At 51.7% G+C, this 27,247-nt stretch overlaps 1 protein-coding gene, 1 non-coding gene and 1 pseudogene across 8 annotated transcripts in view; all 3 read left to right on the top strand.

Annotated features, from left to right (window-relative positions):
* The window catches only part of CCDC57 (coiled-coil domain containing 57), a 129,133-nt gene that overhangs the window by 100,137 nt on the left and 1,749 nt on the right, over window positions 1-27,247 (top strand). For 2 of the 7 annotated variants that reach the window (XM_078375042.1, XM_035302209.3), the window contains exon 19: window positions 16,940-18,977. The exons of 3 other annotated variants lie outside the window; for them this stretch is intronic. In XM_078375042.1, the coding sequence (XP_078231168.1) occupies window positions 16,940-16,965 (26 nt within the window). In that variant the 3' untranslated portion in view covers window positions 16,966-18,977. Of the gene's footprint in view, window positions 1-16,939; window positions 18,978-27,247 lie in introns of those variants that run through there. 2 more of the 7 variants (XM_078375043.1, XM_078375041.1) reach the window with 1 other exon arrangement.
* LOC118154215 (U6 spliceosomal RNA) lies at window positions 13,355-13,461 on the top strand. The gene has a single exon (XR_004744107.1). It is a non-coding gene; the product is annotated as a U6 spliceosomal RNA (small nuclear RNA).
* Window positions 18,043-18,783, top strand: LOC128932198 (RWD domain-containing protein 1 pseudogene; annotated as a pseudogene).

Below are 27,247 nucleotides of genomic sequence, written 5' to 3'. Positions count from 1 at the left end.
GTACTTGACTCGGAATGGAACCCAGGTGAGACGTGCAGGTGTTGGTGCACTTTAGACGGCCCTGTTCCCTGGGAGAGCCAGGCCAACCCCAGTGGTGCTCAGCCCCTCGGGCCAGACAAGTGTTATATCACATCCTCATCCCGTCCTGCATTGCTGCACAGACGTCGCCGCCCCGAGACTCTTCTCTGTACTTAAGTCACAGGCCTGGCAAACTCAGCAGGTTACAGCGGCAGCTCCTGCTGGTGGTCTCAGGAAGTTTTCAGGAAAATCTATCTGAAGGGTGTACCTTGGGGGGACTGCATGAGACCATGATGTAGCGAGAAGCGTGAAGAAAAGATGCTGCTTTGAGGCAGCTGGAGACATAGGATGTGCGACGTGGTCGGGCGGGAACACGGGTCCATCCTGTGTTCCTGTTTAGAGGGCGTTCCCTTCTTACCTTACAACTTCCATTGTTCTTTTAACCATTCTTTCCTTCGTGTGCCTTTTAGGCTGTTGCAAATCATGTTAGAGTGGTAGCCTTGCACACATGCTGCAGAGCGTGTATGAAAATATGTGTGTAGGTGCTCAAGGGGGCTTGCCTAGTCAGGACTGTGTGTGCGTCACGCGTGGCAGACGGCGTCTCAGCCTCCACTGCCGGCCTAGCAGCTGCTCCCAGCAGCAGTGAATGAGGAGAGTCACCTGTGGCAGGCAGGGTTGGAGTGAGCGCTTCTGTCGGGAGGTCGTGCATCTTCACGTGGGTTTCCAGACGCTTCTTTTTCCTGTTCTTCAGTTCTTTGCCCATTTGTACATAGGGTTTTTGTGTTTCTTACTGATTTGTAGCAGCTCATTATATGTAATACAAATTAGACCTTTTCTGTGACAACAGTTCAAATGTTTTCTCCCAGTTCTTCATGTTTTTAAATTTTTCTTAGTGTTTTTTTATGTTCAAATTTTTATTTTTATGTAATTTAATGTCCTTGTTTTTTATCTTTTCTGGGTTTTATGACATCTTGGCTTCCCCAGGCTTATTCCCTTGTTTCTTCTGATTATGCTCTGGTTTCATTTTTTTGTGATTAACCCTGTGATCCTTTTGGAATTTATCGTGGTGTATGTTATAAATTAGGAACCACTTCTGTTTTTTTGTTTTGTTTTGTTTTTTATTGTTTTTTTTTTGAGGTGAAGTTTCACTCTTTTTGCCCAGGCTGGAGTACAGTAGTGCCATCTCAACTCACTGTGCCTCCACCTCCTGGGTTCCAGTGATTTTCTCACCTCAGCCTCCCGAGTAGCTGGGATTACAGGTACCCACCACCACACCCAGCTAATTTTTGTACTTTTAGTAGAGATGGGGTTTCCATGTGTTGGCCAGGCTGGTCTTGAACTCCTGACCTCAGGTGTGCCTTAGCCTCCCAAAGTGCTGAGATTGCAGGCATGAGCCACCACACCCAGCTGGAACCACTTATTAACCCCTGATGGCTCCTGAGATGCCCCAACCCCAGTTTTCAATCGCTCATGCTTCCTGGCTTGTTTGAACTCCCGCCTTTCTTATGATGCTAAATGTTCCATGTGCATTTGGGGCTGTATCTGGACTTCGTTCAGTTCCTCTCTCAGTCTGTTCACAGGCAGTTATATCAGTTCTGAATCAGTATCACTTCCTGGTCTCTTTGCATGTCTGGCTTATCTAGGATCTCCTCTTTACCCTTCTCTCTCAGAATTTTCTTGTATTGTATTTATATTTTATTTTTTCTTTCTGTTTAAATTTAGCAGAGAAAAAGCTGGGCATGGTGGCTCATGCCTGTAATCCCAGCACTTTGGGAGGCTGAGGCAGTTGGATCAGTTGAGGTCAGGAGTTCAAGACCAGCCTGGCCAACATGGAGAAACCTTGTCTCTACCAAAAATACAAAAATTTGCTGGGCCTGGTGGTGTGTGCCTGTAATCCCAGCTACTTGGGAGGCTGAGGTATGAGAATCACTTGAACTTGGGAGGTGGAGGTTGCAGGGAGCTGAGATCGCACCATTGCACTCCAGTCTGGGTGATGGAATGAGACTCTGCCTCAAAAAAAACTAATAGAGATGGTGTCTCCCTATGTTGCCCAGGCTGATCTTAAATTTCTGGGCTCAAGCAATCCTCCCGCCTCAGCCTCCCAAAGTGCTGGGATTGCAGCCATGGCCACCATAATTTTTAGACTCAACTTGTCTGAGCCTGGTACTCCAGCCCCTTTTCACAAATGCCATTGTAAGTGTTCTTAGGATTGGCGCAGCTTCCCTTCTGCCGTAGGAAGGAATGGGCTTGTGCCACCGGATTCTGTTCCCCATGTGCTCAGGGCTGTGATGTGTTTACCTCTGTCTTCCACACAGCCACGTCCTGCTGTCTTCCTGGCCCTCCTACCTGCACTCCATAGCTCTCCTTTGTGCTCAGCATTCTTAGGGCACTGCCTCCTTGAGTTTTTAACTCACAGCAAAACGTTTTGTTTGGATTTTCATCAACTATGGGAAGTTCTGGAGACAGCTCATGCTCTTTCATTTGCTTGTTTCCTTTCTCCTTTCCTCTTGGAGCACTTTTGTTTCTGGGTTCCCCCCTCATCTTTTTTTTTTTTTTTTTTTTTAATCTTTTTAGAGTCAGTGTCTCACTCTGTCACCCAAGCTGAAGTATGGTGCCGTGACCTCAGCTCACTGCAGCCTCGACCTCTTGGGCTCAAGCAATCCTCCCACCTCAGCCTCCCAAGTAGCAGGGACCACAGGCACATGCCACCACGCTCAGCTAAGATGTTTTTAGTTTTTTGTAGAGACAAGGTCTCACTATGCTGCCCAGGCTGGTCTCGAACTCCTGGGCTCAAGTCATCCTCCCACCTTACCCTCCCAAAGTGCTGGGATTACAGGCATGAGCCACTGTGCCCAGCTTCATCTTTAAAACAGGTAAATTTGGGCCGCACACAGTGGCTCAAGCCTGTAATCGCAGCACTTTGGGAGGCCGAGGCGGGTAGATCACGAGGTCAAGAGATCGAGACCATCCTGGTCAACATGGTGAAACCCCGTCTCTACTAAAAATACAAAAAATTGGCTAGGCATGGTGGCACATGCCTGTAATCCCAGCTACTCAGGAGGCTGAGGCAGGAGAATTGCCTGAACCCAGGAGGCGGAGGTTGGGGTGAGCCGAGATCGTGCCATTGCACTCCAGCCTGGGTAACGAGCAAAACTCCGTCTCAAAAAAAAAGAAAAAACAGGTAAATTTTTACTTGACTAGCTATTTGAAAAAGTTTATATGGAAAATGAAGCCAGAGTCATTTTTCAATCTAGCAGAGTTTTGTTGTTGATTTTAGCTTTAAATACAAGTCTGTACCTATCAGGCTTTTCACAGAGTACAGCTTCTATCTTCCTTTTTCTAAAGATACTGCATTTTACAAATAAGGCCTGTTCTGTTTCTGGTTCCCTCTCCCTCCTCTCTTCCAGGAACTAAACAAGACCCAGGAAGCACTCGCTGCCAGCCCATGTTCCTGCTTCAGAAACAGGGAATTAGGTCCTACCCTCAGGGCGTGCCCTCACCTTAAGAAATGCCCTCACCCTGCCCTTGCTGGCATCTGTAGCAGGCATCAATGTGTGCCTTTCACACAGCTCTTGCTCAATTCCTGCAGCCTTTGGGAGCCCCCCATTTCTAGCTCTTAGTTTTAATGAAAATGAAGTTTGCATTTTTGCTTTTAATTATCTTTTTTTTTTTGCTTTTAGTTGATAGTGGAGGAAGGCTAACTTTGTGATGCCTTCCTCAAGTCTGAAATCTGTCTCATTTCCTGATCAGTGCAGCCAAAGAAATGTGTCTTCCTCCAAGAGCTGCTTTGCTTTAACCCTGTCTCGTAAATCTGAACATCCTCATGTTTCCCTCATCTTTCCCTTGTAGGACTTACAATTCAAATTATTTTGCTTTCACTTAAATGGAATTTTTCCTTACGTTTCTACATTCATGGAATCTTTTTTTTTTTTTCGGTCTGTTACTGATTTCTAACATTTTTACATTCTGGTCAGAGAATTAAATTACCCTGATGTTAATTCTTCCAAGAGGGAAATATCAGTTCTTAAACTATGATTATTAACTTATCTGTTTTTGTCAGCTGTTGCTTTATGTATTTGAGGTGCATTGTTAGGTGCATATATGTTTAGTTTTTTTTGCATTCTTGATCTTTTCCTCCCATTACCAACATATAACATCCCTTATAACCCTTCATGTTGTGTTTCACCAAAAAAACAATTTTGTCTGTCAGTCATTAAGGTTGCTCTAGGCCAGGCACTGTGGCTCACACATATAATTGCAGCATTTTGGGAGGCTAAAGTGGGAGTATTGCTTGAACCCAGGGGCTCCAGACCAGCCTGGGCAATTTAGTGAGGCATCATCTCAAAGAGAAAAAAAAAGGACTGGGTGAGGTGGCTGTAATCCTGTAATCCCAGCACTTTGGGAGACTGAGGCAGGAGGAGTTCTAGGCTGCAGTGAGCTGTGATTGAACACTGCGCTCCAGCCTGGGTGAGAGAGCAAGACCCTGTCTCTACAAAAAAAAAAAAAGTTATAACAGGGGAAGGAATGGTCAGATTGCACAGTGGAATGCTGCAAGTAGGTCCAGTTAGATCAGGACAGAGAATCAAGGTAAAGGTCATTGGTGGTCTTAAGTGTGGTCTCAGTGGAGTGGTGGAATTGTCATTCAGTCCTTCCTAGGAGGAGAGAATGATTTGGACAATGTATCCAGGAAACTTTGCTCTGAAAAGCAGCAGTGAAAAGAGCTCATATTTGGGGAAGATGTGGAGTCAAGAGGGGAGGTTCACAAGCTGCTTTGTAAAACCTGCCAGTAGGCAGCGAGAAAGTGGGATGACTCGGGAGAGAATTCCCAGAGGAGGCAGGGAATTCTCGGTGCCTGTGTGCAGGGTTGGCCTTTGATGGGACAGAGGCAGAGGTGGCCTCCAAAGCCAGAAGGTTGATGGTAGCCAGCACTGTGCACTTGCCCCACCTGCAAGCAGACCAGAAAGGCTGGCAGGAGACAGGAGGCTCTGTCCACATAGCAGGTGGCTGGGCAGACAGCAGCTGCAGGTGCACTGGGCGTGAGTCTGAGCTGAGGAACCCAGGCCTGGGGACCGAGTCCTAGAGTGCCCTACAAGCACCTTCCCTGGGCCTGAGGGAGATGCTGGCTCTGACTTCTGAGATGCTTGCTGGACAGATACCATTGGAAAGGGTCTGCAGTAGCAGCCGGGGCAGCCTCTGGCACGCGGGAGTGCACAGGCCCCAGGGAGGCTGGCCCTGGCCCCAGCAGCTGGCCTGGTGGTGGGAAATGGTTCTGGCAGATTCCTTTCATTTACTCTTACATGTGATGCGGACCACAGGCTCTGAAGGAGGAAGGAGCGGTGTAGAAGGCTTGAGGAAGTAGGTTGTAAAATGGTGGGTTGGTGCCTCAGGAAGCAGACCCGACAGAGAGTAAAGAGGGCCACCAAGCTCTCTCCGTGAAAGCAGGAAGCTGGTGACTGCAGGAGTCACCTGGGCGGAGGCTGTGCTGCAGGAAGGCGGGGCTGGTGGGGTTCAATTAAGATGCTTTTAGTTGCAAGTCACAGGGCAGAACATGAAAATGACGTGAACCAGAGCTTCCCAGCCTTTATCTCCTCATGGTAACTGTGGAAAATGACACGCTTCGATAGAATAAGGAGACAACCAAGGAGTCTGTATCCCGAGTGCCCAAACGGTCTCAGCAGGGGGCCTGCAGGGGGCGAGGGCCATGGCAGGACTTGCTGACCGAGGCACAGGAGCTCATCAGAGCCGGCAGTCCCAGGTAAATGGGCCTCAGGTCGCCCCTCTGGAATTCTCTTTTATCCTAATGGCTCCGCAATGGCTGCAGATGCTCCCAACATTCCCTCAGAAGGTAAAAAGGTGGAGGGCCTCTCTCTCCTGCTTTTTCTTTTAATCAGAGAGGGTGAAGCTGCCCAGAGCCCTCGGCATACCCTCTGACCATTTCCTAGCTGTGGAGGTCATGTTGCCTCCCTGTGACCTGGCTCCAGGAGACTGTCTTACCAGAGTCTTGGCCCCTGAGCTCCATGAGTGAGGCCACCTCCCTGAGAGCCTGCTGCCTGCAGCCCAGTAGCACTGGGGCCTCTTGGCAGGAAAGCCAGGGAAGCACTGAGAAGGCCTCTGCAGGTGGAGGAGGTGGCCAGACGCAGGCCCCGCCGTGCCCTGCCTACCTAGGCTGAGATGGGATGGGTGATACCTAGTTCTTCTTTATTATGTATTTTAGAGAGAGGGTCTCACTATGTTGCACAGACTGGGCTGGAACTCCTGGCCTCAAGCGATCCTCCTGTCCCAGCCTCCTGAGTAGCTGGGATTACAGGCGGGAGCCACCATGCCTGGCAACGACTGGTATTTCTTAGTAGCAATTTTGCAATTAAAAAGCAAGCAAGAAAGATACATTTCAGCGTAAGTCCATGGGGCTTTTGATTCACCCTGTGAAAGATTTAGGGAAAGAAGTAGATGCTTAATGCAGTTGAGTTGTTGTGATGATCTGTGAAGTATCTTGATGCTTTCCTTGTGTTTTGAATATTTGAGTGTGCTTAACTGAATTATCTGTCTGATATTTTTACTTCGTGTAAGGATACTTTCCTTTGCCAGTGTACTTTTGGTGGCTCACACCTGTAATCCCAGCACTTTGGGAGGCTGAGGTCGACGGATCACAAGGTCAGAGATCAAGACCATCCTGGCTAACACAGTAAAACCCCGACTCTACTAAAATACAAAAAAGCCAGGCGAGGTGGCACACACCTGTAGTCCCAGCTCCTCAGGAGGCTGAGACAGGAGAATTGCACACTGACGCTAGGACGGAGTGCAGCTCCGGAGTCGCTCCCCGACAAGCAGTCTGCAGGCTCCATTCTAGACATGGAGCGGAAGTTTCTGCCTCTTTTTTAGACATATTCAGTGCACCATGGGTAACAGAGTATGAGCACTGCACTTTCATAAGCAGAGTTTCAAGTAATAATGTTGCCAGACAGTGGCTCAGCCTGTAAACCCAGCACTTTGGGAGGCTGAGGTGGGCGGATCACTTGAGCCCAGGAGTTCAAGACCAGCCTGGGCAACATAGCAAGACCTTGTCTCTGCAAAGTAATAATAATAATAATAATAATAATAATAATAAAATGATACTGAAACAGTTAACAATTTAGTGGCATCTAAATTAATGACATGAACAACTATTGTAGGACATGGTGTTTAGTCACAACATCATGCAGCTGTGCTGAACAGTCACACTCCTCTCTGGCCTGAGACAGGACCCCAGCCACCCTCCTGCTCAGGCTCTGTCCACACCCCTTCTTTGCTGACCTATCCAGACCCAACAGTCACACCCCGTCCCAGGGCATGGCCACAGCCTAGCCTCTGAGGCCTGAACAGCTGCCTGGAGTTGGGGCTTCCTCACACACCCTAGATGCAGTTCTTTGGAGGTCCTACCTCTAAGCCTAGCCTCCTCTCTCATCTGCGTTTTTATGACAGCTTCAGACAGGTCTCCTACACAGACTGTTGAGACTCAGCACATCCAACCTCATCTGCCTCCCTTCTTCCCCCAGCCACACCTGCACTCCAGCTCCAGCCTGCCTGCACCTGTGGGTGACCCCTACCCCTATGCACTTGTGGGCACCCCACCTGCAGACCCTAGAGCACCTGTGGGCACCCCACCTGCAGATCCAGCAGCACCTGTGGGCACCCCAACCCTGTGCACCTGTGGGCACCCCACCTGCAGATCCAGCAGCACCTGTGGGCACCCCAACCCTGTGCACCTGTGGGCACCCCCACCCCTGTGCACCTGTGGGTACCCCACCTGCAGATCCAGCAGCACCTGCAGGCACCCCAACCCTGTGCACCTCTGGGCACCCCACCTGCAGATCCAGCAGCACCTGCAGGCACCCCAACCCTGTGCACTTGTGGGCACCCCACCTGCAGATCCAGCAGCACCTGCGGGCACCCCCACCCCTGTGCACCTGTAGACCCTGGAGCACTTGTGGGCACCCCCACCCCTGTGTACCTCTGGGTACCCCACCTGCAGACCCTGGAGCACTTGTGGGCACCCCCACCTCTGTGCACCCGTGGGCACCCCACCTGCAGGCCCGACAGCACGTGTGGGCACCCTCCTTGTTTGCCCACCACCTGCCTCCTTTAAGTCTGCACAGGAGCCCTGTGTCCCATCCAGCTTTCTTCCTCCCTGCACCAGCCCCCAGGCCATGCCATTTTTCTTCCTAATCTTGATTCCATCTGTCTGCTTCAGAATGTCTCTGAAGGCAGGGGCATGGTCCTTGATTCCTGTCCCCTCCATGTACAGGGAGATAACTGGGAGGAATGGGGACATGGGAGACCCTGAGTCTCCCAAATCCAGGAATCTCAGGAAAAGTTTGATAAACTAGAGAAACCACCACGCATTAGCCAAAAAAAAAAAAAAAAAAAACGTGAGGCTTGAAAAAATAGACACTTCTGGATAGAAGTATTAAATATATAAAGGCAGCAGTTTTCTCCAGAGTTAAGTCATCTGTAGTGTCATTCTAATCAAAATACAGACGTAATTTCTCACCACTCCTGCCCCCCATCCTCCTCTACCCTCCCCTCAGTGGAGCCTGTTAGATAAGAATGTGGTTGTTCTAGCCGGGCGCGGTGGCTCACGCCTGTAATCCCAGCACTTTGGGAGGCCGAGGTGGGTGGATCACGAGGTCAAGAGATCGAGACCATCCTGGTCAACATGGTGAAACCCCGTCTCTACTAAAAATACAAAAAATTAGCTGGGCATGGTGGTGCGTGCCTGTAATCCCAGCTACTGAGGAGGCTGAGGCAGGAGAATTGCCTGAACCCAGGAGGCGGAGGTTGCGGTGAGCCGAGATCGCGCCATTGCACTCCAGCCTGGGTAACAAGAATGAAACTCCGTCTAAAAAAAAAAAAAGAAAAAGAAAAAGAATGTGGTTGTTCTCCAGGAGCCAGGAAAAGAAAGAACCATCCAACAATCGACAGGTGGGGTGGGAGGCAGCTCACTCCTCTATGCTTCCTCTCAGGGGATCACACACTGCCAAGCACTCCAGGCCAAGGGAGGGGCTCCAGGGCAACCCATAAAAACACGCACAAGTAGAATGGAGTATTTACAAACGGCCGGAAGAGGGCTAGCCGGAGATATGAATGAAGAAATCACACATTTCTAAGGTCGTGAGTGTTTTTACCTGAAAAATAATCAAACCGGAAAGACATTCTTCAGCAGCACTACAGGAGTCAGCCATACATAAAGAGTGAGTGGCACCCAGTGAGGACGCAGCCCTCCCTAAGGCAGTTCCAGAAAAGCACCCAGTCAGATGTCTGACTTCATCCCCCCCGCCACCAAGAAGTACGTACTTCTGAAGTGGACCCCCTGTGGCAGACCTGCCTCCTCCTCCTTGGAGTGCACCTTATGGGTGTGTATCAAGCACCCCAAATGTCCTTTCAGGAGCTGGTACAGGGACCAGCCACCCAAGAGTCTGTGCCGCATGTGTGAGCAGCTAAGTACCACAAGTTCCAGAATACTCGCTAGGGCAAAGGGTGCTCCAAACCCCATCTCCGGGTGCGTGGGGCAGCCTGCACTGATGAAACACCACCTTGGGTTTCAGTTGAGTCCGTTCCTTCTCCCTCTTCCCTTCCTCCCGCCCAGTCCCTATCCCCAGGCTGCAGCCCAGTCCCCGGCACCCCTCCAGACTCGCCAGCCACCCTGTAAGGACAGAAGTGGTTTTTAAATACATGTGTTTATCTTCTTTTCTTTTCAGTTGTACATTAAGTGGGCAGCTTGCTTTTTTCTGTATGTCTGCAGTATTTTTCTATGTCAGTACACACGAGCTGACAGATCTTTCTGGTAGTTTTGTGAGTCACTGCATCAGCTCACCTCCCTTTGTTATTTGTGGACACTTGGACAGCCTGTTGTTTTTAGCTCTTAAGACAGTGAACATCCTGTGCATGTGCCCTTCGTGCTCATGGAGGCTGCTGTTAGATCAGTGTCAGAGAAATAGCTGGGTCAAAGGTAGGGGCAGTTTGAGTTCTGTGAGTGCTGTTACCCAATTGCCCCTGGGGCACTGGCCTGACTCATGGTCCTGGCTACAGGTGTGAGGTACCTTCCCTCACTCAGTACTTGTGAATTTAGCAAATGGTTTGGGTTTTTTGTTTTGTTTTGTTTTTGAGACCGAGTCTTGCTTGTCGCCCAGGCTAGAATGCAGTGGCGCAATCTTGGCCCACTGCAACCTCCATCTCCTGGTTCAAGCAATTCTCCTGCCTCAGCCTCCACAGTAGTTGGGATTACAGGTGCACACCACCACACCTGGCTAATTTTTTTTATCTTTAGTAAAGACTGGGTTTCATTCACCATGTTAGCCTGGCTGATCTCAAACTCCTGACCTCGTGATCCACCCACCTCGGCCTCCCAAAGTGCTGAGATTACAGGCATGAGCCACCATGCCCAGCCTTTTGGGGTTTTTTTGTGTGTGTGTGTGGCCAATCTGATAAGTCAAAACTGATACTTCATTACTGGTTTTAATTTGCCTTTTTTCTTAGTCCATTTTCTTTCTTTCTTTTGAGATGGAGTCTCACTCTGTTGCCATGGCTGGAGTGCAGTGGCACAATCTTGGCTCACTGCAACCTCTGCCTCCCGGGTTCAAGTGATCCTCCTGCCTCAGCCTCCTGAGTAGCTGGGATTACAGGTGCCTGCCACCACACCTAGCTAATTTTTGTATTTTTAGTAGAGACAGGGTTTCACCATTTTGGCAGGCTGGTCTCAAACTCCTGACTTCAAGTGATCCTCCCACCTTGGCCTCCCAAAGTGCTGGGATTACAGGCATGCGTCACCGTGCCCAGCCTTATTTTATTTTTTTTGAGACAGGGCCTCACTCTGTTGCCCAGGCTGGAGTGCAGTGGCACAATCATGGCTCACTAAAGTCTCGACCTCCCAGGCTCAAGCAATCCTGCTTCCTCAGCCTTCTGAGTAGCTGGGACCACTGGCACACACCACCACACCTGGATAATTTTTTACATTTTGTAGACAGGATCTTGCCATATTGCCCAGGCTGGTCTTGAACTCCTGGGCTCACACAATCCTCCCACCTCAGCCTCCCAAAGTGCTGGGATGACAGGAGTGAGCACCTGGCCTAATTTGCCGTGTTGTTGTTATTGTTGTGGACAGGATCTCACTCTGTTGCCCAGACTGCAGTGCAGTGGTACAGTCTCAGCTCACTGCAGACTCTGCCTCCCGGGCTCAAGTTATCCTCCCACCTTAGCCTCCTGAGTTGGGACTACAAGCATGTGCCACCTGCCTGGCTAATTTTTTTATTTGTTTTGTAGAGATGGGCTTTCTCCCTGTTAGCCCAGGCTGGTCTCGAACTCCTGGGCTCAGGTGATCCACCTCTGCCTCCCAAAGTGCTGGGATTACAGGCATGAACCATCGCACCTGGCCCAATTTGCCGTTTTTAAATAATGGATGAGGTTGGTCATATATTTCCTGTCAATTGGCAGAGGGGGGTGGCTCATGCCTGTAATCCTAGCACTTTGGGAGGCCAAGGTGGGCAAATCCTGAGATCAGGAGTTCTAGACCAGTCTGGCCAGCATGGTGAGACCCCATCTCTACTAAAAATACAAAATTAGCTGGGCGTGGTGGTGCACGCCTGTCATCCCAGCTACTCGGGAGGCTGAGGCAGGAGAATCACTTGAACCTGGGAGGCAGAGATCGCAGTGAGCTGAGATCACGCCATTGTACTCCAGCCTGGGAGACAGAGCAAGACTCCGTCTCAAATAAATAAATAAATAAATAAATAGATCGATCTCATTTTTCCTGCCAATTGGCCATCTTATGTGTGGCTGATGTGTTGTTGATATTTTGTCTTTTTCAAAGGGGACTAGGAAAGCTGGCAGCAAAACAGTGGGTGTTCGTTGTGACTTCGGAAGGTCAGAGACTCCAAGGGAGCAGGAGCTTTTTGGAGAGGGCCCAGCTCTGGGGGGGACCGCAAGCAGAGACCAGAGGTAGAGCTGTAGCCTGTTTTACAGATGCATGCAATCCGGATGGTTCTGTTTATTTTCCTGGAATCTTTGTTGAGTGCTTAACCAGTGCCAGACACTATACCTGGTGTTTCACCTGTGCTCGGGTGTTTAGGCCAAGGCTGTACAGCTACTACAGAATGCAGAAACTGAGGCCCAGGGCCACACGGCCACAGAGCCCTTACTGAGGGTCCCAAGGCCCAACCCTCACTCTACACATTGGAGTTCTGGAAGGGACTCCTCTGATCAGAGCGGGGGAGGGCTACAGTCATCCCGGGGTCAGAGGACAATGCCAGGCGGGAGCTTCTGAGGAATGCAGCTGTGCCTGTGGGGGTGGGGAAGACTGCACAGGAGAATGGGGTGGGGCTGCCACGTGGGGCCTCACCAAGAGTGGGCCCTGAGCTAGCATTGACAGTGACAGCCCCTGGACTGCTCCCTGGGGGTGGGAGAGGCACTCCCTGCCATGCACCCTCTGGGTAGGTAGGGGGTGAGTAATTTTGTTCTGGGTGGAGGCTCCTCTCCCTCCCACCCTCATTCCCTGTCCCACCCTCAAGCGGCAGAGGATGATTTAGGGGCAAAAAGGGTCACAACTTTAAAGGGGCCCCGTGTTAATGCTGGCTCTTTTTCTTTAAAATATTTGTTCTTTTGAAAATTATATTAGTTTCTCCACAGATTTTGAGATGTTTTCTTTTTTTAAAAAAAAAAAAAAATCTCAAAATCTGTGGAGAAACTTATATATATATATATATATATATATATATATATATATATATATATATATATATTTTAAGATGGGGTTTCACCATGTTGGTCAGGCTGGTCTTGAACTCCTGACCTCAGGTGATCCACCCGCCTTGGCCTCCAAAGTGCTTGGATTACAGGTGTGAGCCACTACGCCCGGCCAATATATATATATTTTGAGACAGAGTCTCCCTCTGTCGCCTAGGCTGGAGTGCAGTATTGTGATCTCAGCTCACCGCAGCCTCCACCTCCCAAGTTCAAGTGATCCTCCTGCCTCAGCCTCCTGGGTAGCTGGGACCAGAAGTGTAAGCCACGATGCCCAGCTGATTTAAAAAAATGTGTTTTTTTTAGGGACAGGGTGTTACTATGTTGCCCAAGATAGTCTGAACTCCTGGGTTCAAGCAGTCCTCCCATGTCAGTTTCGCTAAGTGCTGGATTACTTACAGGAATGAGCCACCATGCCTGGTCCAGAAAATGTATATTAAGCCGGGCGTGGTGGCTCACACCTGTAATCCAAGCACTTTGGAGGCCAAGGTGGGCGGATCACCTGAGGTTGGGAGTTCAAGACCAGCCTGACCAACATGGTGAAACCCCGTCTTAAAAAAAAAAAGTGATCGCTGTGGCAGCACATATACTAAAATTGGAACGATACAGAGAAGATGAGCATGGCCCCTGCGCGAGGATGACACGCAAATTCGTGAAGCATTCCATATTCATAAAAAAAAGAGGGAAAAATGTATATTAAGGTTTAATAATCCTATTAACTGCTGACTCAGTTTTCGTTTTGTTTTGTTTTGTTTGTGATGGAGTCTGCCCTGTCATCCAGGCTGAAGTGCAGTGGCGCAGTCTTGGCTCACTGCAGCCTCCACTTCCCGGGTCAAAGTGATTCACCTGGTTCAGCTTCCCGAGTAGCTGGGACTACAGGCATGCGCCACCATGCCCAGCTAATGTTTTGTATTTTTAGTGGAGACGGGGTTTCACCAAGTTAGCTAGGATGGTCTCGATCTCCTGACCTCATGATCCACCCGCCTCTGCCTCCCAAAGTGCTGGGATTACAGGTGTTCTTGTTGTTATTGTCGTTGTTGTTTTTTGAGACAGTCTCGTTCCGCTGCCAGGCGCCAGGCTGGAGTGTAGTGGCGCGATCTCGGCTCACCGCAACCTCTGCCTCCCAGGTTCAAGCAATTCTCCTGCCTCAGCCTCCTGAGTAGCTGGGACTACAGGTGCCCACCACGCCCAGCTAATTTTTGTATTTTTAGTAGGGATGAAGTTTCACCATGTTGGCCAGGATGGTCTCGATCTCTTGACCTCATGATCTGCCCACCTCAGCCTCCCAAAGTGCTGGGATTACAGGCGTGAGCCACTGCACCCGGCCATTTTTAAAAAACTGTTTATAGGGCCAGGCGCGGTGGCTCATGCCTGTAATCCCAGCACTTTGGGAGGCCGAGGTGGGTGGATCACGAGGTCAAGAGATCGATACCACCCTGGTCAACATGGTGAAACCCCGTATCTACAAAAAATACAAAAAAATTAGCTGGGCATGGTAGCGCGTGCCTGTAGTCCCAACTACTCAGGAGGCTGAGGCAGGAGAATTGCCTGAACCCGGGAGGCGGAGGTTTCGGTGAGCCGAGATCGCGCCATTGCATTCCAGCCTGGGTAACAAGAGCGAAACCCTGTCTCAAAAAAAAAAAAACTGTTTATAGAATTAGAGCATTTCTGGGAAGTTTTGTGTGTTGGAGACACCTTGTAGCCAGGCTTTTCTCATCTAAAGATCCAGAGGGAGAGGACAAAAGCAGCAGCCCCTCTTGCCAGACAGCCAGAAGGCTGGCAGAGCCTCCACTGGATATCACACGGGCGGATATGACTGCCCTGCTCAGGCCCCAGTGGTCGCCACAGACTAGGGCTCTTTGCTCGAATGTGGGACAAGTGCAAAGCCACACAGCTGCAGCTGGTGGAGTCAGGGTCTGAATGCAAGTCAGGGTCTGGATCCAGTCCAGGCCAGAGCCTTCTCTGCAGAGGTCCCAGGCGCCTGTGCACAGGGTGACTGCCAGCCTTGTGGGGTGGGGGCGTGGCGGCCCTGCGGGCGGGCTTGTCTCTTGAGGCCGTATCAATGCCACCCCAGGGCCGCCCTCCATGGCACTGTGAGGCCAACATGCCTGTTTTCCCATGTTTCCTAGGGAGGCTGGAAGTCCGTTCTTTTTATATAGAAAGCGTTTCCTTTGTAAACATCAGCAACTAAGTAAATCCAAACAAGGTGCGGGCCAAATCATGGTAGGCTTCTGACCCTCCAGCTGAGTCATGTTTACAATTTTAGAGGTTTGGGGGGCTCCAGTGGGACCATACCTGGGGATGGGGTGGCTGCCGGTGAGTGCTTCTCCACTCCCACACATCGTAGCTGAGAAGACAGAGCAAGGGATCAGGACACTCAAGCACCAGCTGCCCTTCACCTAGTCACGGTGGCTCTGCAGAGGCTGCCAGTCTCTGCATTCAAGAGCCAGTGGGTGCCTAGGACCCACCCCCTCCCCCAACCTGGCATCCTGTGCTTTTGAGCTGAGACTGTTCTGGGCCTTTACTGAAAGAATGGTGGAACTCCAGAATAGCATTTCAGTGTGCTTGGCCTCTGCAGGACCAGCTGGGCTCTGAAGACATGTGAACGTGCCCCGAGCATTTGGCCTCAGTACCAGCTCATCTCACGCCACCACCCCCCCACACCGCAGCCAAAAGCCCCCATGCTGCCTCCAGTCCCCACCTCCACAGGCACTGCTTCTGTGACACCCAGGGCTTTTGCTCAGGAGAGCAGGTTGGGATGTCCCCACCGTGAGTGGGTAAGGAGTTCCCTGTGACACGGTAAGAAAAAGCAAAAATCACACCCAAGGGGGACAATGAAGAACAGTCTACAGCTCCTCTGTAAACACACAGGAATGTTACAGTCTGTTCTTCCACCTGTGGCCTCACTCCGTGTACTGACAAGAGAACTCAGGGCCCAGGTAACCTGCACTAGGAGATGGACATTGGGCTCCTGGTGGCCAAGGGAGATGGACAGCCCAAGACTCCTGCAAGACCACGCTGCAGGCCGGCGGGGTGGCCCTGGGGCTCTTGTTCATTCTTTTCTTTATTCTCACTTTTGCCCAGCCAGATTGCAGTGGTGCAATCTGTGTCTTCAACTTCCCAGGCTCAAGCGATCCTCCTGCCTTGCCCACCTGAGTAGCTTCAACTACAGGTGCATATCACCATGCCTGGCTAATCTTTTTACTTTGTGTGTGTGTGTGTGTGTGTGTGTGTGTGTGTGTGTGTGTGGAGACAAGGTCTAACTTTGTCACCCAGGCTGCTCTTGAACTCCTGGGCTCATATGATCCTGCCACCTTGGCCTCCAAACTGCTGAGATGACAGTTGTGAGCCCCAAGCCCAGCCTGGCATGGGGCCCTTCACCCAAACAGGAACCAGGAGGTGAGCTTGGTAAGGAGCACATGGGCTCCAGGAATGCAAGGGGGCAGTGAAATGGAGTCAGCCCCTCAGTGTACAAAAGAAACAGTGTCTCACTGGCCACTGTCACAGCAGCCCTGCAGTGGGATCAGGACAGTCCTGCTGTTTGGGAAGGAAAGAACCCTCCTCTCTTGTTTCTCAACACCTGCCCCCAACATCCTAGCCCCATTGCTGTGATCAGGACAAGCTGTGACTGAGAGAGCAGGTCATGCTGGTGACATTTTATGAGGCTGGGTGCACAGCCCCACAGCACCTTGTCACTGCAGCTCCAGGAATCCAAAAACCAGTGCTCTGGCCAAGGAGGGAGCATGGGGGTGTCCTGAATGGCATGGACGACCCCAGCCTCCTGCCCTCACTGACTGTCACAGCCTGCAGCTTCTGAAGGACAGGCAGCCTCAGAACTTTCTGAGAAACGGGTGGTCAAGTAGATGTTTGTTTGCTCTTTTCTTGAAATTGTAATGACGAAACCATGACTGTCACTTAGGAAAGTAACTTGTGTTGAAGTAACTTTTAGAACAAAGTAAATACATTAAGAAATAACCAGATCGGTTTACTGTGAAAGTGTTCATTCTAGGGCCGCACAACGGCTGCACTCACATCTCTGGCCGGCTGTGCTTGTGAGGATCAGACTTCTTTGTTTTTGTTCATTTCTTGTTTTCTCTTCTTTTTTTCTTTTCCTTTTTTTTTTTAAAATTTCCACCCTTATACCTTGAAGGGTCAGACTTTAATGCTCCTCCATAAACAACCAGAAAACTGGACAGAGTAGATGAGACAACTGTCTGCAGGCGTAGGGCAGCTGATCGGACAAGACTGCCACTCTCGTGGGAAGGGAGAGCAGCGAGGCGAGCCTGGGGCCCTGGACGCCGTTCCTGGGCTGCTGGTGCAGGGGGAGCAGGGGCTGAGCAGAGCAGAGCACCCTCATTGAGCTGGGACTGCACTGGAGCCTGGGGAGACAGAAGAAGCCAGCATTTCAGGGCAGAATCCAGCGAGGAGAAACTGCAGTAAAGAGCTCCAGAAATCTGCGTGGGGTCCTAAGTCTGGACTGAGGGCCAGCTGCACCTGTGTAAGAGAAAACAGGGTTCTCCTGAGTCTGGACTGAGGGCCGGCTGCACCTGTGTAAGAGAAAACAGGGTTCTCCTGAGTCTGGACTGAGGGCCGGCCGTACCTGTGTAGGAGAAAATGGGGTTCTGAGTCTGGACTGAGGGCCGGCCGCACCTGTGTAGGAGAAAATGGGGTTCTGAGTCTGGACTGAGGGCTGGCCCCACCTGTGTAGGAGAAAACAGGGTTCTCCTGAGTCTGGACTGAGGGCCCACCACACCTGTGTAGGAGAAAATGGGGTTCTGAGTCTGGATTGAGAGCCCGCCACACCTGTGTAGGAGAAAACGGGGTTCTCCTGAGTCTGGACTGAGGGCCCGCCACACCTGTGTAGGAGAAAATGGGGTTCTGAGTCTGGACTGAGGGCCCGCCACACCTGTGTAGGAGAAAACGGGGTTCTCCTGAGTCTGGACTGAGGGCCCGCCACACCTGTGTAGGAGAAAGTGGGGTTCTGAGTCTTGACTGAGGGCCCACCACACCTGTGTAGGAGAAAACGGGGTTCTCCTGAGTCTGGACTGAGAGCCCGCCACACCTATGTAGGAGAAAACGGGGTTCTCCTGAGTCTGGACCAGGGGCCGGCCCCACCTGTGTAGGAGAAAACGGGGTTCTCCTGAGTCTGGACTGAGGGCTGGCCGCACCTGTGTAGGAGAAAATGGGGTTCTCTCTCTCCCAGTGCGGCAGCTGTCTCGGCAGCTGTGCACCACCTAGGTGTCTGGGCAATCCATGGGCAAGAGCAAGGGCCATGATGACAGATTATACAGCGAGGAGCAGTGTAACGAGCTGGAGGCTCTGGCATCCATCTCCCCTGACTCCTTCACAGTATTATCAGAAAGTCCACCCAGCTTCACCATGACTGTGACATCTGAGGCTGGAGAAAATGATAAAACTGTCCAGACTACCCTCAAGTTTACATACAGTGAAAAATACCCAGACGAAGCTCCCCTTTATGAAATATTCTCTCAGGAAAATCTAGAAGATAATGATATCTCAGGCATTTTAAAAGTACTAGCATTACAGGCTGAAGAAAATCTTGGTATGGTGATGATCTTTAGTGACAGCTGTGCACGAAAAATTAAATGAAATAGTAGATCAGATTAAAAACTAGAAGAGAATAAGAAAAGAAACAAAAAAAGCAGAAGCTGAAAAGCAGTTATCCCAGGGCACTCCAGTTACAACTGAGAATTTCTTAAATTGGAAGGCCAAGTTTGATGCAGAACTCTTGGAAATTAAAAAGAAAAGGATGAAAGAAGAACAAGCAGGAAAAAAATAAATTAAGTGGGAAACAACTATTTGAAACAGATCGTAATCTTGACACATCTGATGTCCGGTTCTTGGAGGATGCCGGAAACAATGTGGAGGTGGATGAGTCTTTTTGTTCCAAGAAATGACGACTTGGAGCTGGAGGACGATGAAGATGGTCCGGACTACAATCCTGCTGACCCAGAGAGTGACTCAGCTAATTAATGGACTGTCCCCATCTGCAGAGAGGCTTGACTGCCACAGCATCTGTGGCTATGCTCAGAGGGTTTTAATTTTCCTTTCTTTTTTTCTAGGAAAAAATTATTTTCAGGAGAATATTCTTCTGATAGCTTTCAACATCGAACTTAATAAACTGACCTTAAAATTTCAAATATAAAAGAAAAAAAGAAGAAGAAAACGGGGTTCTCATGAGTCTGGACTGAGGGCCGGCCGTACCTGTGTAGGAGAAAATGGGGTTCTCCTGAGTCTGGACTGAGGGCTGGCCGCACATGTGTAGGAGAAAACGGGGTTCTCCTGAGTCTGGACTGAGGGCCGGCTGCACATGTGTAGGAGAAAACGGGGTTCTCCTGAGTCTGGACTGAGGGCCGGCCCCACCTGTGTAGGAGAAAATGGGGTTCTCCTGAGTCTGGACTGAGGGCCGGCCCCACCTGTGTAGGTGGAAATCCACGAAGCCAGACAGGAGAAGAGTGTGTGAGGTGAACAGCTTCCAGGGTTTTCACAGGGCTTTGACATACTCAAGCTGCAGCCAGGGTGACGGGGCCTGGTGGTCACTGTGGATGCTCAGGGCTGGGGTTACAGGCCCGAGCCACCGTGACTGTTTTCTTTCTTGAGATGGAGTCTCACTCCGTCACCCAGTTGGGGCTATAGTGGCCCTATCTCGGCTCACTGTAACCTCCACCTCCTGAGTTCAGGTGATTCTCCTGCCTCAGCCTTCGGAGAAGCTGGGATTACAGGCACCCACCACCACACCCAGCTGATTTTTATATCCTTTATAGATATAGGGTTTTGCATGTTGCTCAGGCTGATCTCAAACTCCTGACCTCCGGGGATCTGCCCACCTTGGCCTCCCAGAGTGCTTGGATTACAGGCATGAGCCAACGCACCCGGCCTCTTTGTTTTTCTTGATCATATTGATAAAGGTTAATCTCAGTTTTTTCAGACAATCGTTCGGGTTCTGTTGACCTACTGTTTTTCCTTGAAGTTTCTATTTCACTGAACCTTGTAAATTATGATTTCCTTATTTCTTGTTTCCTTGAGTCTATTCTAACTTCTCACATTGGAGATTTAGCTCATCTAAACCTTATTTTTAATTTTTTTGTTGGCGGAACAGGTCCTCACTCTGTTGCCCAGGCTGGAGTACAGTGGCGTGAATGCAGCTTTCACTGTAGCCTCAACCTCCCAGGCTCAATCAGTGCTCCTGCTTCTGCCTCCTGAGTAGCTGGGACCACAGGCATGTGCCACTATGCCCAGCTAATGTTCAATTTTTTTTGTAGAGACAGAGTCTTGCCATGTTACCCAGGCTGGTCTCAAACGCCTCGACCTCTCGAAGTGTCGGGATTAGAGGCGTGAGCCACTTGGACTGGCCAAACCTTTTTAACTGTTGGTGTTCCCTGATAAGCATAGTTAAGGTGCTATGTTTCAGCCGTACCCTACAAAACTGAAATTTATCATTTCAGTTATAAATAATTCATTTTATGATTATCTTGAACCCAAGATCATTCAGTAGCAGGTTTTACAATTTTGAAGCAGAAGCAGGATGAGGGGTTTTGATGTTGGTTTCGAATTTCATTGCATTATGTTTGGAATAAATCGAGCCTTGCTCTGTGGCCTGATATGATTGCATTCTAGGCATGGTCTGTGTTTGCCAAAAAGAAAGTGCATCGTCTGTCTGCAAGGTTAGACCTCCTGTGCCTCCTAACTCAAGCCAACCAGTTCTGTTGATTAAAGTTTTTGTCAGGACTGCGTGGATTTGTTTGTTTTTGAGGAACATGAGTGATTTAAAATCTTCATCTACTCTTAGTTACCTCTTCCCTGAGGCTCTCTCTGTCATTACTTGACATGTTTGGAAGTTGTACCTTTTATTTTTGTTTATTTTTTTTCTTTTTTGTGCACCTCAAGTTGTACCTTTTAAAATACAGAGTTCTGGCTGGGCATGGTGGCTCATGCCTGTAATTCTAGCACTTTAGGAGACTGAGGATCACTGAGGTCAGGAGTTCGAGACCAGCCTGGCCAACATGGTGAAATCTCATCTTTACTAAAAATACAAAAGTTCTGGCTGGGCATGGTGGTGCATACCTGTAATTATGTAATCTCAGCTACTCGGGAGGCTGAGGCAGGAGAATCCCTGGAACCCTTGAGATAGATGTTGCAGTAAGCTGAGATCGTGTCACAGCACTCCAGCCTGGGTGACAGAGCGAGACTCTGTCTCAAAATAAAACCAGAGTTCTTTGCCTCTTATGACATTTTCTGCCTAATTCTATTTTATATTTTAATTTTTAATTTTTGTTTAAAGTGGATCTTTTATTGTTAGATCTTCATTTTTTTTTAAATTCAATCTAAGAATTTGTTTTTCTTTCTTTTTTTTTTTTTTTTTGAGACAGAGTTTCACTCTTGTTACCCAGGCTGGAGTGCAATGGCGCGATCTCGGCTCACTGCAACCTCCGCCTCCTGGGTTCAGGCAAGTCTCCTGCCTCAGCCTCCTGAGTAGCTGGGATTACAGGCATGTGCCACGATGCCCAGCTAATTTTTTGTATTTTTAGTAGAGACGGGTTTCTACTAAATGGGGTTTCACCATGTTGACCAGGATGGTCTCGATCTCTTGATCTCGTGATCCACCCGCCTGGGCCTCCCAAAGTGCTGGGATTACAGGCGTGAGCCACCACACCAGGGGGCTCAGAATTTGTTTTTCATTAGTTAGTTTACTCATCTATAAATATCCATTGAATGCTTGTCTGTAACTTAATCACCATATTATTTACTTAACATTTGTTTCATTTTCCTACATTCTTGTTTAACACTGGATAAATCAAGTTTTCCTCTGCTGTTTTACAAGCTGCACGTTCTAATTCTGTCCCGTGGTAACGTCTGCCAGCCCACACCAGCCTCACAGAACCTCACGCCTTGCAGGCCCCTCACAGGTGTATGAACCACACTCTCCCCTCTGCACCTCAGCCCTGCCATCCGAGCTCCGCTGCCGGTTTCATTTCCATGTACCTTGCTGCCCCTGCTTCCTTCAGTGACTCCCCCAAGACTTTCCGTGTGGGCCCTCATATAGAACAAGGCTGTGTATCCCGCCTGTTTAGGAAGCCCTGTGCCTGGATCCCTGTAGGCATTTGGAGGTTTATGTTTAACGTGTTTTGATGTGAAGATGTAGGAGGACTTTGTGTTTGACCTTATCCATATTCTGCCTTCATCGGCCTCCTCCAAGAACTTCATTATGTCCTAAAGGAAGCAGAGTGGCTGCTTCAGGAGTGTGTGTGCACTGGCTTCACACAGAGACACCTGCCCTGCCCCGCCCCACCCCGCCCCACCCTGGGTTACCTGTCTTTCTCCTGGAGAAAGCGTGCCTGCTTCCTTTCCGGGACTGCTCCTGGAGATGTAGATCTTCAGTGAAACGCTTCTCGCTCTGGTCATAGAATTAGGAAATTGTAGCTGTTCCAACTAAATTTCAGGACAAATTAGCCCAGTTGGTCACACTCACAGTCACTGCCTCCTCCAGAACTAATGCTGACTGCTGGGAACTGAGGCGTTTGCTCTGTGACTTGGAAGGACAGCGGAAGGGATTTCCGTTTAGCTCTTGTAGCCAGACATTTTGTGAATGAAAATCCTACCGTGTATATCTTGGACACCATGACAAGATCTACTCTGTTTATTTTAGTTTAGAACTGGGAGCCAGTGACAATGTGATACCACACATGTCAACACAAGCGAGAGAGACCTCTCCCTGAAACTCACACTGTTGTTTTAGGCTTTCCATGGACCCTGCTCTAATGTGCAAATTTTATGCCCGGTCCATGACCAGGGTTGAACCTCCTTCCTGAGGGGCCCAGCTGTCCATAGTGGAGCCCGTTTTCAGGGGTGGGAACACAGGTCAGGCACTCTCCCAGCAAAGCCCCAGGACCCAGGCAAGCCATTACACTGCCAGCCAGAGTGGCCACAGGTCACTCATCTCTGCCACTTGCTCTTTGAGTGGCCCAAAGTCAAGGACTGCAGCTTGGCCAAGGGGCCAGTGGCCTGTGGCCTCTGACTGTGAGCTCAGAGAATGCTCTCTGCCCCAACATCACGTGGACAGAGTCAGGGAGGCACGTGGGATGGGGAATGGGGAGAGACCAGGCCTGCCGCAGGAGCAGGTGGGTCCGTGAGGAAGGCTCATGCATTTTCTGACCAGGACTTTCATCCTGAGGTGTGTGCAGAGTGACCCGAAGCCTCCTAGTCCATGCTGTGACTCTGGGCCCTGGAGCCCACCCCCTTTTTATAGAAGAGCCTGTTCTGGAAGCATGTGTCCTGAGGGCACCCAAGGGGACTGTAGGGAGCTGAGAGCAGCTAAGGCAGGAGGGACAGTGGCTGGCCCCTCCCAGAGTCCAGTCTCGGGCAGATGTTGGTCCAACTTACAGCCCAGGGGCTGACGTGGGCATCTTCTCCAGTCCACTTGGGCAGATGTTACCAGGGGAGCAGGCATTTGGTGGTGTAGCTGTTACACAGCCTGGGGTGTTTCTTCAACCCATGCTGCCCTCCTCCTGCCACGGCACAGTCCCATTCATTCTGGAACCTGCAAACCAACTCCTTCCACCCATCCCCACAGTGCGGAGTGCCAGGCCCAGAAGCACGCACCTGCCTCAAGCTTCTTCCTCCTCCTTTTGGGTGGGAGGCTGCTTTGCCCCCTCGTGCTAACATCGCCCTGTGTGCCGTGCAGCCGGAGCCAAACAGGGAGGCACAGAGATGCCACAGAGGGCGACAAGCCACACAGCAGGGTCCGAGGCAGCCACTCCCCATTCCCACGGCATCTGTGCGCCACGCAAGCACCAAGCTGCTGTGCCACACATCCCCCCCACCTGCTGCAGGTGTGTGGCCCTTTGCCTCCCCTTCCAGGGGAACCCAAAACCCAGGGGTCCAGAGGGTCATTGCCCAGATTTCCGGAGAACACCTCCAGGGGCCTGGTCTCCAGGGGAGGAGAGAGTAGGAGAGGCCTTTCACCCAGCTTATGGCTTTCCGTGTCCCGAGTGGTCAGGCAGCTGATATGTGCGTGGCTGGCGTAGCTCCTGCAGAGCCGGGCTCCCTGGAGGAGAGTGTGGCCTCTTTCCCAGCTGTCCTGCTGCCAAGACATGCAGGGAGCAGCCCTGAGACACGAGTCTCAGCCAAAGTGAGAGGCAGGTGGTGCCGTTGCTGGGGCCATGGCTGTGGCCTGCTGGTCTGTGGCCGTGAGATGCTGGGATACGCACCTGGAGCTGTGAGTTGGCCTGGCAAACCTGGGAGGGCTCCATGGGCCCCTTTGGAAAGTTCCCTTTTCATGAATTTTACCTAGCATCCCCCTACACGTGCCCGTGCTGTTTTCGCTGTCTCCAGATAGTGCCAACAGAGACCACGAGTTGTCTGAACACTACCCCAGGCACTCAGCACTCAGCGCAGGGTCCTGGCCAGAGGGGCATGAGGCCAGCATCCCGCACTTCAGGACCAGGAAACCAGTTCCCATGCCTCCAAAACAGCAGAGGCCGCTACCCCTTCCTGCAGCCCCAGCCCAGCCTCCCAGGGCCTCAGGGCCTTCTCCCTGCCTTACTGCCTCTGCTGTCCAAAAGGCAGGAGATGTGTAGGGTGCAGAGGTACCCGAAGCTGCCCAGCTCATAGGCCACTATCCATCCCTGGCTCTGGCTGTCCCAGCCTCCTATCGGCCTCCTTGGCACCCACCAGCCTGCGGCCACCTGTGCTAGACCTCTTGGCACCTCCCCTTCCTGTGGGCTGAATTTGGATGGGCCTGGTGGGAAGCCAGCCCCAGAGGAAGGCCATGCGCCTCTGGGCCTCGCCTGTGTGCCCACCTTCCGCAATGCAGCCTCGAGCAGGGACAGACCCACCTCTCTCAAAGCCTTATACCCACAGTCTTTCCCCTAAATTCCCTTCCTTGGGGCCCCAACCTGCACCCCACTACGAGGTGACCCATCTCAAGGGCTAGAATGGGGCAGCACTGAGAGGCTATAGCATTCAGGCCTGGGGGAGCACAGCAGCAGCAGGGGCCCCGAAGTTCGGTGGGGGTGGAGCCTCAAGGGCGGCCAGAGGAGGTGTTGGCATGGAACGAGGGGTCAGCCTGTGGGTGGTACCCAGACCCCCAGTCTCACCTCTCCCCTGCTCCAAAGGCCAGCAGGCGGGTCCTGAGGATCTGGGGTTTCCCACTGGCCCTGCCTCACCAGGCTGAGTGACAGGTGGCAGGACTGCCCAGAGCCCTGGAGCCTGCAGCGCCCAGCACCCTCCCCTCCTGTGCGTCTGCCCAGTCGGGGGCTCCAGGCTCCATGTGCCAGTGAGGAGGGCAGGGCAGCTGGACAGAGCAGGCCCAGGGCTCATGCTGGCCAGGGCATCCCCCTCTGGAGTGGCCATGGGGACCAGATCACCTGGCCTCCCTCCCCTGGGCTTCCCCTGTGCTCTCCTGTTCTCACACTCAGGGGCAGGTGGTGTCCAACATTCCCACAAGGGCAGCACTGTGGCCACTGTGGGCTCCTGTAAACCCCAGGCCTGAGCTCCAGGAGCTCAGGGGTGGGGGTGTCCCTTAGGAGACATCAGCAGGTGGGGTTGGCATGGCCTGTGAGCTTCACAGGCATCGGGGCTGTGGAAAGGTGCACGAAGCTTCTGGAGATTCTGGACCGGGGGAGCCAAGTCATGTTCGATGTCGCTTTCTGCACGGAAGGCCTGGTACCATGCAGACAGCAGTAGGAATCCTTATTCCCAAGAGACTTGGAAACACAATGAGTTGCATTTGAGAAGGGTTAATTTGGGGTGGATGAGGACCCTTGTGGCAGCGAGGGGGATTCAGCAGAATGAGGGCCCTCAGCATGGCAGGGGTGTACCCCAGAGAGCAGTGGAGGCCATAGGAAGACAGAGGGGCCTCTGTGCCCTGGGCCCAAGGCCACAGAATGGACTTGAGGTCTGAGCTACCATCAGGGCCAGGCCCTCCCTAGCCCCAAGGCAGCTCTGGAGAACCAGGGCAGGCTCAGGCTCACCGTCCAGCCCTTTCCAAAGCCCTAGGAAGCCAGGCAGATGTGCCCAGGGGCACCCAGAGAGCCAGGAGCAGCCTGGAGAATGAGCCACCAGAGGCCAATTGGGACAAGAGCTGGGTTGCCGCTCAGGTGCAGGAGAAGAAACGCATGCATGGGGTGGCCAGAAAGCTGGGGACCAGCGCTGCTCAGAGTTCTCATACCCCCAGGCAGAGACAGAGCAATGGCCACACCTCCCCTGCCATGGGACAGGCTGTGTCCTCCCTTGAGATTCCACCAGCTTCAAACCTCCAAGTATGGTTCGGCCGCCTGAGGGGCCAGAGTCCAGCCCAGGGGGCCCTTCCTCAGCTTAACCCCCTGGGAGGGGTTAAGCATGAGAGGAGCCAGCAGGCCCCAGTCCTCCTCCCCTGATTAATTGCTGCAAGGCCTTGGATGTTTCAGGAACTTTACAGCTCTGTTCTGGGCCAGAGCAAGAGCAGATGGTGGGGGAGGGGTGCAGGGCCCAAGAGGCGCGTCCCTCACGCTGTGCCCAGCAAACTCTGGGTCCACATGGTTTCCCTGAGGCCCAGTCAGCCCAGTGCAGAAAGACAAATCCCAGCCAGGCTCGGCAAAACAGGTCAGGCGAGGAGGGGCAGAGAGTGGTGAAGGCTAAGAGTGTTTTTAGAACCAGTTACTGGTTTGACCTCAGATTAGCATCAGGTAGGAGAAGAACCTGGGGTCACAGGGAGTCACGCCTGGGCAGCCAGTTTGACAGCCCTTGCCTCCCAGCCTAGGGCTGGCTGGGCTGGGGCTGCCCCCTGCCCTGCAGTCCTGGGCTCATGGCCAGTTCCCTGCCACCATCCCTGAGGAGGACTCAGAAGGAAAGGGGCCGGTGAAGAAACCAGAGCCCGAGAAGTGGATATTCTGTGCTAGGGAGGCCAGACCAGCTCAAAAGCCCTGCCCCAGGTGGATAGGGGAGGGGAGGGTCTGCCCTGGGAAGGAGGCCAGCCCACCCTCCCTGCCCCGGCACTGTGCCCCACTGACACTTCCCTGCTTTGCCTGGGGATACAGCTATGTTCCTCCCAGCAGCACCTGCCGGGCCTCCCCAGCAGAGGGGCTGCCCATTCAACCTCCTCCCCCAGTTCACTTTTTCTGAAAATCCCCGCAGGCATTGTCTCAGGAGGATCAACTCAGGCCAAGCCCCCAGAATTCCTGTGTCTTAGAGAGGGACAACCAAGGCCGCTGGGTTTGAGGAGACCCCTCAGGGTCACTGTGGAGCACTAGGGCCTGGTCAGAGGACCAACTTCGCAGCGGGAAGCCCTTTCCATGGGACACCCCACCCTCTGTGGTGGCAGCCAAGCCAGTGCTGGGGGTGCGTGGGGGGTGGTGCCGAGGTCAGGCAGGCTTGTTGTCTAGAGTTACGTAGTGGGAGCCTTTGTATGAAGAGGAGGAAGTCCTCTGGGGGTTGGAAGCAAAGGGAGCAGGCAGTGTCC

The sequence above is a fragment of the Callithrix jacchus genome, chromosome 5 (genome assembly GCF_049354715.1).
Source record: "Callithrix jacchus isolate 240 chromosome 5, calJac240_pri, whole genome shotgun sequence".
Classification (NCBI taxonomy): Eukaryota; Metazoa; Chordata; class Mammalia; order Primates; family Cebidae; genus Callithrix; species Callithrix jacchus.
The sequence above is the reverse complement of the archived record's forward strand: the minus strand, read 5'-3'. Positions and strand labels throughout refer to the sequence as shown.